This window comes from Haliotis rufescens, unplaced genomic scaffold, assembly GCF_023055435.1.
Source record: "Haliotis rufescens isolate VD_foot unplaced genomic scaffold, xgHalRufe1.0.p SCAF_17, whole genome shotgun sequence".
Taxonomy (NCBI): Eukaryota; Metazoa; Mollusca; class Gastropoda; order Lepetellida; family Haliotidae; genus Haliotis; species Haliotis rufescens.
This window is the reverse complement of record NW_025963857.1, coordinates 18,860,175-18,873,795: the sequence shown is the minus strand read 5'-3', so window position 1 is coordinate 18,873,795 and position 13,621 is coordinate 18,860,175. Positions and strand designations below refer to the sequence as shown.

Below are 13,621 nucleotides of genomic sequence, written 5' to 3'. Positions count from 1 at the left end.
AGAACCTTTTCATCTGTGTACTGAAATTCGGCCGTGTATTTTGGTTCACTGCACTCAATAATATTCCAGCTATGTGCCGGCGGTCTGTAATTTATCGGGTCTGGACCAGACAATCCAGTGATCGACATCTTAGAATGGTTTACGATGATTTGCTTTCAACCAAGTCACCGAGCTTTACCACACGATCCTGTTATTCATGGAAATATTTCTGCTAAAATACCTGCATACTCGCTTTGCTTTGCATGTGCATCACAGAGAGAGAGACATTTGAGAGAGTGTTCTTTGTTCAACCCCACACTCACTCTATGGCGGTCGCCTGTTAATCAAATCTGGACCAGGCAAACTAATGATTGATATAATGAGCAAATATGGATGAACGACGACACACAATCGAGTCGTATATAATACAATAACAAACCAATCCGGATTCGAACATCAGCATCCTGGAACAGCTAAGAGGCACAACTCAGCGACAAATGGGGCCCCCGCACCCAAACCAACTTTAGACCCGTGAAGATCCGGGGTAGAATAGGTCATCTGCAACCCATGTTTGTTGTAAGAGGCAACTAGCTGGATCGGGAAGTGAGGCTCGCTGACTTGGTTGATGCATGTCATTGTATCACAATTGCATGGATCGATGCTCATGATGTCAATCACTGGATTGTCTGGTCCAGACTTGATTATTTACAGACCGCAGTAATATTGCGGTGTTATACAACAAACAAACAAACCAACTTAAATGCACCAGCATTACTCATGTTCATACCTGTCTAAGTATTCACCGTCAATGCAAAAACACACACCCACACACATCAACAGAACTGCTTTTATTCTAAAATCATCTTTTATTAATCCAGATCACTGATGGTGCTGATCACTTATCATAAATCATTTCAGTTGTGACCATGGTGCCTGAAGGTCTCAGAAAGACCGTGTAAACTAGCTTGCATAGATTTTCAAAAACTACTATACTTCAGACACAACTATATATAGAAGATATATAAATAGGCAAAATAGTGTATGTAAACAATGGTCAATATTTAAGTACACATGTAATGCCTTCAAAATGACAACATTTATTATTACAAAGCAGCACAAAGCTGTACTTAATTGTAGGTGTTAAGTGTTCGAGATGCGATGGTAACAAGTTTACATAGATGCTGTCAACGCATACTTCACAGGATTAATCCAATTTTGACATTAACAGTGATGTATGACAATGCTGCATACCCTTAAGCAATAGGCCTAAACTCCATTGAAACACATATGAACATGTCTCATGTCACTTCCATCACTTTGTATCTATTTACTGTCAGTCTGTCAACTGAAATCATTGCTTTTACAGTCAAAAAACAAAACGATGTCATGGTCCTTACTAGAATTCCATCCTACAGCCTAAACCTGCGTAGAAGCTACTGGATTGTTCAACCAGCATAAGGGTTAGAAACTAACAGTTTTTGTCCACTAGTCCTTATGATGATAACATATAGCAAATCCCTAAAAAAATTGGCCAATTTCTACTGGTCCTTAGGATACCTTTACCATTGGGCAGTTTGGTAAGGACTACAGGACTAGTGCCAATTTCTAACGCTGACCGCTGCATTCAGACTAGATGAAACTAAGCACGAACAGTCATGTTGCAGAGGAATTAACAATGTCCTGAAATGTGCTATTTGTATTAGTAATGCAGTGACACATATGCTGATGACTTGACCGCAGAGTTGCAAGGTCAGACAACCCAGTAAAATCCTTCAGTGACATGTACTGGATATCAGCATGATTTGATATTTGATTTTCCTGCTCATTAAATACTTTGATTACTCCTGATGGTAATACACCATTGTTTGATCAAATCTCTGTTGTATATATACTGAAACTGTTCATCACTAAACTACATTGAGATTACAAGGATTAGTTGATTGCAAAAGAGTCAACTGAAAAAATACTGAGATCTACGTGTTATTATGGATAATGCTTTGAGTCCACTAGCCTGACCTGTACCAATGGGGACATACAAGTCTTGTATAGGGGTTAGTTGTCATTGTGCTCAGGCAATTTTTTTTCCCGAGTGGACTTATGTCATTTATTCCTGATTATTCATGTGTATATACAAGCAGCATATATACTACAACATTCTAACTGAACTTAAGACTCGATTTACTTAAGGGAACAACCATTTTATATTCAAGGGGATGGGGGGGGGGAGAGAATTTGTATCTTGATTAGATATTTTTACTGCTACAGCTACAAACCAGATAATTTTATATTTCAAACTATGAGCCTAAATTATTTGAAAGCAAAACACCTTGCAACAATGAAATTTTTGTGCCAGGTAATACCTATTTTTACAAAAGTCTCAACCATAAAAAAACTCAAGAATTTTCATGGACACTCCCGAATATCAAATGGTCGGTCCTTAATGCTGGTATTTGTCAATGACAGTGTAGCATACATTGATGACAATCAAATAGAATACATTTACATAATCCAGACTAGTGAAAGGTTAACATCAGTACACCTAATGAATAAATATTTGATTTATCTGTACATTATATAAAAATAAATATAAAAATACAAAATATGAGGTATTCATCATCATTCCTACAGAAACAACATGATACAAGATACACTATTTTACCATTTTGAGATCTAAATGACAAATATGCTGATGCAATGAAAAATACCAAAGTATTTATTTACTTTAACATTACATAAACTGATTTGTTAATATCTATACACTACACTGTCATTCACATGTACTGACCACACAATAAAATACAAACTGGCATAAAATATATATACAACTTCATCTTCTTCCACAACCAAGGAACTAAAATATTTTAAACATCGGCTGGTAGTAATGGCGTACTCCTACCATGTTCTTCATCATGCTTGACCTAGAAAGGATAACATTTCACATACCCTGTGGTGGAGGGAACAAAGTTTCGTTTGTACTTTAATTTCATCTCCCTGGTCCATATTATCGGAAGTACATGAAACGGATGCATGCCGAATCATCATAATCTAAAGCATCATTGAGAAGGACGTTCACAACATTTGTCATGAGTAAAAAGTCAAACCTTTTTTTTAGCAACTGATCACAACTTTTGAGGTCAATGTGGCCACGGGTAATCTCACTCAATCCCTCAATACTTCATAGGTCAGAGGAATTCTATCAATATTCACTTGTTTAATTTTTAACTCTACTCACACCTAATCCCTATCATAACTCAAAATAAACTAAGTTCAAAGCAGAAACCTGTTTGTCAACCAGACATCAGCCAATTATATACATGTGGTCCGGATGTGATAAAAGTGGGAAAATGATACTTGAAAAGCAAATTTGGGACAGTTGGCTATTCTTGAAACATTTCATGTACAACTACTTGAATACCAGGTTGTTTTTTCAAAAATCATTTTCCGTTTATATCAGTTTTACACCAAACTGTATTTGGTGGCGAGTTTAACATCTCCTTCATCAGGAAAATAATACAAATTATTAACAGCACTAATCATTAACAAATGTCCACATTCTAATTGTCATTTGTTGATGGTACGTGATGGTTGAAACCAATTACCATGACAACATGGCTAAAAGATGTAAGGACGGCATAAGCATATTGTGATATACTTCACAGAAAAAAAATATGCACAAATGAAAAATAATTATATATCAGGTAGAGATTGTGCCCTTTCTGTAAGTCATAGCACTAATTCTGCAAGGGTCTACCGATGTCACTGTGAAATAATAATTTCTAGGAAATATGGTTAGAATAGTTTTGTTCCTATTTTCCATGGCATCAAATATATGTGAAACAACACAATAAACAAAACGACATGTTAAACACATGGTTAATTTCACATCCATGTACAAGTCCACACACTGAATAAATCCCTACCATGATACGTAAAAAATATGGCTGGCTGGCTGGTCATGTGTGTATATTTGAGCCCACCCTTATACCCACCAGTACAAGCTTGGTCCAGTTATCCTTATACTATAGACAAGGAGGCTTCAGCTTAATCCAAGACTTGTTGATACTGGTTATAATGCAAATTGCTGGGACATAAAGATGCTGACTAAGCATGTCTCTGACCACTACATTTACTGTTGTCCTTGTGGAATAAGCTGTGACCTCATAGGCCGTCCACAGCAACCTTGAACTCTTCATTCGCGCCGACCTTCACCCCAGATTCTGCGTATTCGATTGTAAGCTCAGACTCCACAATTTCATCCGGAGGTGGACACTTGAGACAGTGGGGTTCGGGCAGGCCGTAGTTGAGACAAACGTCGCCGACACACTGGCAGCAGCCATACTCGTGGAACCAGCGGTACTTGGCGGCGCCCATAGACTTGCAGGAAGCCCTGCACTTGTGTATGGACATGCACTGCGAGAAGAACGCTACGGTGCAGTTCTTGTTCTCATCCTCATCACTCTTAGCTGCAGTTCTCTTTTCGTCCTCTCCTGCAAATGAAAAAAACGATGTGCCTGAGTGGACAAGGGACACAAGAGTGAGTGAGTGAGTTGGATTTAACGCCGCTTTTAACATTATCATTAACATTATCCAGTTGAGCGTGCGTTATCCCTAACAGAATATGTTATCCTCATTGCTATGTCTAATGGTAACACAAACATTCAGTAATCGTTTTTAAATATCAATATAATTCGAAAGTATTTTACACATATCTCACTAACAGTAACTTTGCTGAATTATTACCTCATTGATCAATCGTCAAAAACTATTATGTAATTTCCCTGCATTTTTAAAAGTCATCACATATGGTGTTCTCTATGAGCGAAATAGGATATGGAGATTTTATTTATGGAATCTTTCGTGATAGTGATTCATAAACACATGCTGATGTGTATCTTTATACATACATGTATTAATCTTATAGTAAAAAGATAATACATATTAAGTGAGCGAGTGAGTGAGTTGGGTTTAACGCCGCCTTTAACATTATTCCAGTGATATCACGGCGTGTCAGCTTAATGTTGGAGGAAAGCCCGAAGTAATGCAGGTCTCAGACATTTACCACTTCGGTGAAACCCACGAGCACAGGTATGGTGCTGACAAACCTAGAAACATAATCAGGGCGAACCAGGATTCGAACCCACAATCATAGGTTTCTGGCGTGCCCAAGGGACGCCACTCTGCACAACGAATTGCGGCGCCTTAGACAACTGGGCCACCCGTGCCCCCAGGGACACAAGACATAGACTTCCCACACTATGTGAAGCTGGGTGTTTAATGTTCAGAGCCAATTCTATCCCAATAGCTATAACAGAGGCTATGTCATAATGGTTACTAACATCAGAATATCAAAAGATTAACTTCAGCAAAAGAATAAGATAAACTGTGAACATTAATTCAGTTAACACCATATAAACATGTCCAAGCTTTGTGAAACTCATTCGACATGCTTGAACAGGGCATCACTGCTTGACTAAGGGACACAACTCTGCACAGCAGAAGCTACGCCTTTGCAATATCACACTCTGAATGGGCTTCAAAAATGGCCCTCATGTTACAGTCAGGCCTTCGTCTTCAACTTGACAAGCCAGTCACTTGCCTAGGCTATGCCAATGCTCTTCAATAATTAAACAAAGCATATTACTAGAATTATCTAAACTCAGAAGCTATTTGCTATTTCTTTCAGAGGGGGTTGACATGTAAATGTTTTTGATCATGAAAGGGTGTTGGTCGAATCCACAGAAAGCAATATTACAGTCATATCACAGCATCTTGTACATGATACATGTAATAGAGTCTGGGCCAGACAAGTCAGGTTTGCATTTCCAAAGAGGTAACAAAACCATATTTTTAGTTGTTAATTATGGCAGTCATTAACATTCCAGCTACCTCGGCTTATCTACGGAGTCGGCTTATCTGCGGTCATATACAGTATATCACATGAGCCAGTAAATATTTTATTCTGGGCCAGACAAACCAGTGGCTGAAATTATTAGCAACATCCACCACAGTCGGGATACAATGACCATGATCAACAACAGAGTGCTGAGGACATCTTACAACCAACATCGTCGGGGCAGTCGGGTAGCCTAGTGGTTAAAGCGTTCACTCGGCACGCCGAAGACCTGGGTTCGATTCCCGACATGGGTACAATGTGTGAAGCCCATTTAAGGTGTCCCCCGCCGTGATATCGCTGGAATATTGCTAAAAGCAGCGTTAAACCATACTCACTCACTCACTCCAACATCGTCACGATTCTGACTGAAATAAGGAACACACTTCTAACGAAGGTAACTGTTACAACTTCTCCCTTCATTACCAATAGTGAAGGTGTACTTCAGGTCCTTGGAGACATTGGTTAAGAGAGTCTCCTCTGGCTGGTGCCGGGGGTATGTGTAAGTCACCCAGCGCTGCTGGAAGTCGGGAATCTCTGTCAGCACATTAAACAGGTCAGGAATGGGGTCCCCCAGACGTTCAATGGTGCTGGTCTTGTAGAGGTCCATGTTCGGGTCGGGTGGGGGGCAGAGACCTGTCCAACAAAAACATTCCTAATGAATCATGCCACACATTATGTAGATTGGTAAGTGTTGCTGTGTTCGTTATTGTTTGTTGAAGTTACACCAGTCAGCTTTAGTCCAGCCATATCATTTTTGCCTGTAAAAAGCTGATTTTTGACTCAACAAAACAGTGGTTGGTATTAAAAGCAACACCCCTTGACTTTGGGGTATAATGACAGGCAATCAACCAAGTTGCCGAAGCAGGCCACTGATTTAGTGGCCCCTTTTGAGAGTAGAGAAAACCCTTTGCACAAGAAAGAACTTTTTATGGGGGTAAAGAGGGTCTGTTCACAATTCATGATACTTAATTTGCTAGAATTTTCCATGAATTTTTATATTCCATCACGTTCAAAGGCTATGCACTTTATTAACATGATTAAAAAGGTTTGAAACTTCCTGAATATCTGGTCTCATATTTGAAAACATAAAAGTCTCATTTCCATCAAATAAAACGTGAGTGTCAATCCCAGTTAAAATGTAGGTAGGACCCACTTTGCCATGTTTTTCTAACAATGTAATTCCATTTCTGTTTTAAATGTTCCATGTGTGAACAAGAAAACAATTTGTCCGATACAGGAATAAAATGTGAATCGATACATGTAAGTGTGTATTGCGTTTTGCGTTTGCGTTTTGCATGATCAATACACTGGTGAATCGAGACATCCCTAAATATTAATAAAGAGATTATTTTCTTCTGCAAATTTGTGAAATACAATTTTAAAGACATCCCAACATTATCATTTGTCTATTAATATATATATACACCCAAACACATCCGAACATCACCATGGCCACCACCTAAACAAAAGTGTGACACACTGTAACCCCATTTGTGTGCAGTTAATCTCAAGCGACCTGAACACCTGACATACCCTGCCTCTTTATTCTCTTTCTTAGGCTATTGTAACTGTGTTGGAGAGATGGTTGGGTGGGAATATAGTGTGTGAGATAGGATGAGCATATAAACATACAAGGGGCGGTCGGGTAGCCTAGTGGTTAAAGCGTTCGCTCGTCACGCCGAAGACCTGGGTTCGATTCCCGACATGGGTACAATGTGTGAAGCCCATTTCTGGTGTCCCCCGCCGTGATATTGCTGGAATATTGCTAAAAGGGGCGTAAAACCATACTCAGTCAGTCAGTCAGTATAAACATACAATTTATTGTAACAAAATGTGATTTTTAAACTTTTCGTGTACCACATGAGGAAGATACCCTAGCCTGTAGAGAATACAACTGTGATAAGTCCACAAGGAAGCTGGTGCTGAACTATTCTTCAAGCTCATGATTGTTACAATGTTTAGTGTCATAAAGACAAGAACTCTTGAATGGGTGATTTTGTGTTACTAGGACATAAATATCATGATATCAGGTATTACATGTGTCATGTGACTTCATGCAGGACGTCGTTTCAAGAAGGACCACATAGTTTTGAAGAGGGGACCCTATTCAGCCATGACTTGTAACCACTCCGGAGGGGTGCTTCAGTCAACCGGTTCTACAAGACAGACCTTGCACATACAAAGCTAAGAAATTAGCCCTGAGTGAATGAAACATGCTATGACAAGAAGCGGAACGATCAACAAAATCCACAAGAAGGTCTTCAAACAACTACTGAGCCATCACATGCTCAAGGAAGGGGTAAGTAGGTAGAGGTTCGGGGACACCATCAAAATGGACACGCCTTGCGGCAACTTCAATGTTAAATACCAAAGTCCCTACAGACGAGTATCTGTGCCCTCCAAACAACACTCAATCTGGGAAACCTGAGTCCTGTGTGGTTTGGAGGCCAGTGGAGATGTATGCCTTGAGGATATATGAGTGTAGTAAAATGAACACCGTAGTTCTCAAAACTGTTTTCGCCACAGTGGATAACAGGATGAACAGTCTCTTACAACCATGTTGCAGAGTTGCTGAGGCTTTAGGTAAAAGCGTACGATCTAACAGGGCACAAGGCAAGGTCTTTATGGTCCTCTGGATTCAAGATCAAGGTGAGTGAAGGGATGGGATAGGTGATCTGGTTGTCCCGGAAAGCTGGTTGTTGGCAAAGAAATCCAAACGGAGGTTGATAAAGACTTTCCCATGACTCTCAGTTCTCTCAAAACTGACCTGTTGACATTGAGAGTGTGAATCTTACTAATGTGTGCTGCCGTTGCTAGCAGAAATGCCGTCTTGAGCGTGACATGTCTCTTGTTCGAACCTACACTGATCCGTGGCTGGCGGGGAAGTAGAAACCTGGCCAATATAAGTCGCACATGTACTGGTCGGGTCGCAGAATTAAGTTTAAAAATTTGATTTTGTTTGAAACTGCTACATTGTACTGACTGTTATGATGGTTATTACAGCTAAAAGTACAGCTAGAATTTCCCTAGATTAAGACAATTTAGTCACAAACTTCAACATGCTCTTGGACCCCAGAAATCTAAAAAATTTAAACACTGCATAACAAACTATCAAAATTGGTACACACTCAAAATTAGTGTCCTGTGGCCATGACTAGTTTTGATGTATTGCCAAACCTAGAGACTGACAATTGCAATGCATGAGGGAGTCGTCAAAGTATTTTTTACTTTAACAAGCCATGTCATATCAGCATCTGTATGATAGACAGATTGTAATCCATCCCAGGCCTAACATGTTTAACGATGATAAGGTGGTTGTCACAATAAGATAGTGATTGTGACTGATAGTGATGTGGCCCTCAGTTGGGCACTAAATCTTGTCAATTATGATTAGCACAATATTTCAGCCATAAATGGGTCTTATTCTAAAAGTTTGAAAGTTGTACGAATATTTTTTTCTGTCTCAAATATCATATCTGAAATGGGTTTATTTCAAGTAATAAAAGTGTCAAAGGGGTTTCATGTCTGTTGCTGATAAGCTAGAATCATCAGTTGGCTTCTTGCAAAGGTATACTAAAGCATATGTACAGTAAGCTACATTTATAACGAACATGCTCATAGCAATTTGTTTGTTTGTTTATTTGTTATTTAACGCCACACTCAGCAATATTCCAGCTATATGAGAGCTGTTAATAATCGAGTCTGAACCAGATAAGCCAGTGATTGACATCATGTGCATCGATCTATGCAATTGGGATACTATGATATGTATCAACCAAGTCGGCGAGCCTGACCACGTTTGTCGCCTCTTAGCCCTAACATAGTTGCCTTTTACCATGTTTACAACAAATATGGGTTGCTGAAGACATATTCCCAGATCTTCACAGGTCTGCTTGTAATGAATTGAAGGATATAACAAGGCAGTTTTTTGGGTCCCATCCATATGCTATTATATATGCTGTATATTTCCTCATAACGAACTACATTTATAATTAACTATAATTAATGGCCCCTTGGATTTTGTCACACCGTTGTTTACTGAATACTGTATTTCATAGACAATTGATTAGGCCTCAAAGTTTAATTTTTTACCAAATAGCCATATGGCTACAAATACTATTTTCCAGGCAGCCATTGGCAAAATCAAAAAGTCAAGCTAATATTGTAGGTAGCCAAAAACATTTAAAAAGCTTAAACTTCCTATTAAAATATATACAAGTCTCAGCATTTGTCTTGGAATCATATATAAGCCTTGCAATCAGTTTTAAACATTCTTTGTATAATTTTCTTTTTATAGCAACCAATTTTGAATTACTTTCGATTGTCATCATCATGACAGTATCTCCATGTCTATATTTGCGTCCATAACCTTATTATTTCCAAAGTTACTGTCATCATTGTTTTCACCCACAACTTTCAGTGGTATGATTGTATTTTGCTGTGCAAAGAAGGAAAAGTTCTTGACAATGATGGTGTAAAGTAAAATGGAACAGACTACCTGTGTTGAAGTTCGTAAACTTGATGCACTGCACACAGTAAAAATATTTTTCAGAGCTGCATGGAGCTATCGAAACTTTCACTGATACATACAACCAGTGCGGTTATACAAGTTCCATTGCAATCGGAAAAAGTGGAGATTGAAAATTTGCGCAACAAATGTGAATCAAGTAAATTATTTCTGTGTCCACAAATGTGAAGTAATAAAATTTAGTCGCTACAAGACATTTTTTCAAGGTAGTCAGTTGGCGACCTCTGAATTTAGGTTGCATTGGCAAACAATTAGCTTTAACTTTGAGGCCTGCTGCCTCTGGCAGAATGTAATAGAATAAACTAACTTGAACTTGAGAAATGCATCATAACTGCTATTGAGTATGTTGAGATACATATATTTTGTTGTTGCATAATCAATTACTTATTAAAAGATGAAATGTCACATCATATGAAAACTAAAAAGAACCAGGGTGGTCCATATTCACCATAATGTTACAAGACTCTCCTGAACGTTTGCATGAAACATATACAGGAGCAGTTTCCATTGGGCATATTCAACTAGTCCCCAGTTTATTTCAGACTAGAGGGGTTATGCAAAATAACTAGATTTGGGGAGAAAACAACACTTTCACTAGTCTCGGACAAATAGACTAGTCTATCCCTGCATATATGGTATGAACTTAAACTGTGGATATCCATGACCTGATTAAAGCTGTTTTTCAAAATGCTTTGTGGGTACTATACGACAATCTAAATTTGTCTCTGGCACGGTCAGGAAAACATACCATAAGCTTGACTTACCCACACATGAGCAGCACTCTGTATACAGGTCAGCCAAACAAACCTGGCAGTCCCGGCAACAAGTGCAGTTCTTTTTATCCGACATGTTGCACTCGCAACATTTGATCAGCATGCACTTACTGACCCGGCTGGCACAAATCGCTTCATTGCAAGCTTCGGCTAGGCAGAGTACAGCCAGCACTCCACAAAATGCCAACGCTACACTTGTCCACTTCATTGCTGGAACAAGCATAAAGACATGTCAGTAAACTTTGAAAATGTTCAGGAATAAGGCGCGACAGTTGTCAAGTATGCACACCATGTGCAAGCATTGTTTTGACGGGAAACCTGCTCAGTCTACGAACTTTCTATGAGGAGTTATCGAATGTCTGAGGTCAGTTCAGATCTACTGTACTCGCTGTTTTGAAATTTAAACTGCACTGGAAGTGAATAAAGTATACTACCTCTATTGATCGGATGTGACGGTTTCTAAATCCCGATTGTAAATTGATCTGTCACTTTACATTCTTTCTCTTCAGTCATGGAGTAAACTTTTTTGCCCCCTCTATCGGCGGGTGGTTTAAAGGGGGATAATCTTTGCTGTGTTCATTCGCTCCGGTACAGGGCGTTTTTTCTTAACAGGGAAGTTTGATTCCAGCAATCGCTGTTAGGATCTAAAACAGCGTATGTCATGACTACTTCCAATGGGAAAATACACTTATGGACATATGGATAACATTTCTTGGTTCGTGATATTTTGCTCAGCGTCTATAAAAAATCTCAATATGATGAAAAGTATTTAGTGCAGGAGAAAATTACTCGTTGCGAAAATGGCCCAACTATTTTGGAGGAAAACGGCCCCGACATTTAGTGAAAAAAAATAAAAAAATAAAAAAAATAACGTAATAACACAAATCTGCAGTACTTTAGTTTATCTATTGCAAAGAAGATGCTTTCACTGATCTTTGAGTCACATGTTCTCCATCTCAAAGATTTTCTTATCTTATTGGACACGTGAAGATCCGGGGTAGAATAAGTCTTCAGCAACCCATGCTTGCCATAAAAGGCGACTATGCTTGTCGTAAGAGGCGACTAACGGGATCGGTTGGTGAGGCTCGCCGACTTGGTTGATGCATGTCATTGTATCCCAATTGCGTGGATCGATGCTCATAATGTCAATCACTGGATTGTCTGGTCCGGACTCGATTATTTACAGACCGCCGTCATATAGCTGGAATATTGCTGAGTGCGGCGACAAAAAACAACAACGACAATCTTATCTTCTTGGACCATGGATTTCCACCACACTTGAGGGGTCTCAATGCTGTAATCACCCCACCCATGTACTGCTCCCACAACAAAGATGACAATGAAATCTGTGGATGAAATGACGTGGAATGTGATAATCTATGAGGCACTGAAAGAAGACAAAGATGACAATGATATATGGGCGGAATGTCGTGGAATGTGACAATCTATGAGGAGAAAGAGGTGCCATTTTCGCCAGGGAAACACCGTGACGTTTTTCTGAGGTGTCGTTTTAGCCTGCATCTGACATTCATCGAGAATAGCCCACGGAATGCGTGTTGAACAATCCTTATGTTCTTCACAGGTCTGTGCAAGTTTACCATTCAAATTCCGGCAACCACCCCAAACAAGCATGATATAATCATATTCCCTGCCAACATGACATGTCTGGTTGTGTGCAAGGCAAGAAATATTGTACGGTTTTCAAGATCTGCTCCGGAAACGAGCACTATTCCGCCATTTTCAGTCTAAGTCAAAGTGGTTGCCGTGGAAACTCGAAAAATATTTTTTTCCAAAAATCCCAAACTATCAAAATGCACCAGTTCACCACTAGACCTATCCATGTGCCAAGTTTGGTTTAGATATCTCTCATGGTTTTAGAGTTCTGCTCCGGAAACGAAACGAAACGTGACGGACGGAAAGTCGGAAGGACGGACAGCACCCATTCCTTAATGCCCCTTCGACTTCGTGGCGGTGGAGAATAATAACACAGAAGATAACACAGTATCTGCAACTTTGCATAGATCCACCACGGTTTCGGCCAAGGTGGCACCTCCTTCTTGAGACAGTAGACTTACGCATAGTCTCTGAACATATTTAATTGTGATAGCAACAAACAACTCAAACACTGAGCCCCAGTGAGATTGAAAGTTTATCTAGACTTGCTTCATTTAGGGCTATATAGCGTTACAGTAAGGGCTGGACGGAAGGGGATAGTCATACAGACCCTGAAACAAATATATCCAATACAGCCCATACAATCAATAATTGTGAGCAAGTCTAGATTACTGCAGTTTATGAAAATGAAGAGTCTCTGGGCTCCTTTTTTTATTGTACATGTATTTTATTAAGATAATTTAACAACTATTTTCTTCGGTAAAATATGTTTATTTCAGAGACTAGATGTTAGTCTAGGAAGGTTTTTAATATGGTACAGGGTCTCATGGTGAG

At 39.3% G+C, this 13,621-nt stretch overlaps 1 protein-coding gene across 1 annotated transcript; it reads right to left on the bottom strand.

The window, feature by feature from the left end:
- Positions 1-814: 814 nt before the first annotated feature.
- Positions 815-11,757, bottom strand: LOC124137999 (twisted gastrulation protein homolog 1-A-like). The gene is made up of 4 exons (XM_046504501.2): positions 11,608-11,757; positions 11,165-11,383; positions 6,296-6,505; positions 815-4,466 (listed from the first exon to the last, which is right to left on the bottom strand). Exons 2-4 carry the CDS (start codon positions 11,379-11,381, stop codon positions 4,138-4,140), a joined length of 756 nt encoding a protein of 251 aa, XP_046360457.1. The 5' UTR covers positions 11,382-11,383; positions 11,608-11,757; the 3' UTR covers positions 815-4,137.
- Between the last annotated feature and the right edge of the window lie 1,864 nt (positions 11,758-13,621).

Coding starts and splice junctions, on each gene's coding strand:
- LOC124137999 (XM_046504501.2), bottom strand. CDS start 11,381: ATGAAGTGGACAAGTGTAGCGTTGGCATTTTGTGGAGTGCTGGCTGTA. Junction 6,506..11,164: donor AGAGTGCTGCTCATGTGTGG/GTAAGTCAAGCT, acceptor TTTGTTGGACAG/GTCTCTGCCCCCCACCCGAC. Junction 4,467..6,295: donor GAAGTACACCTTCACTATTG/GTAATGAAGGGA, acceptor TTTCATTTGCAG/GAGAGGACGAAAAGAGAACT.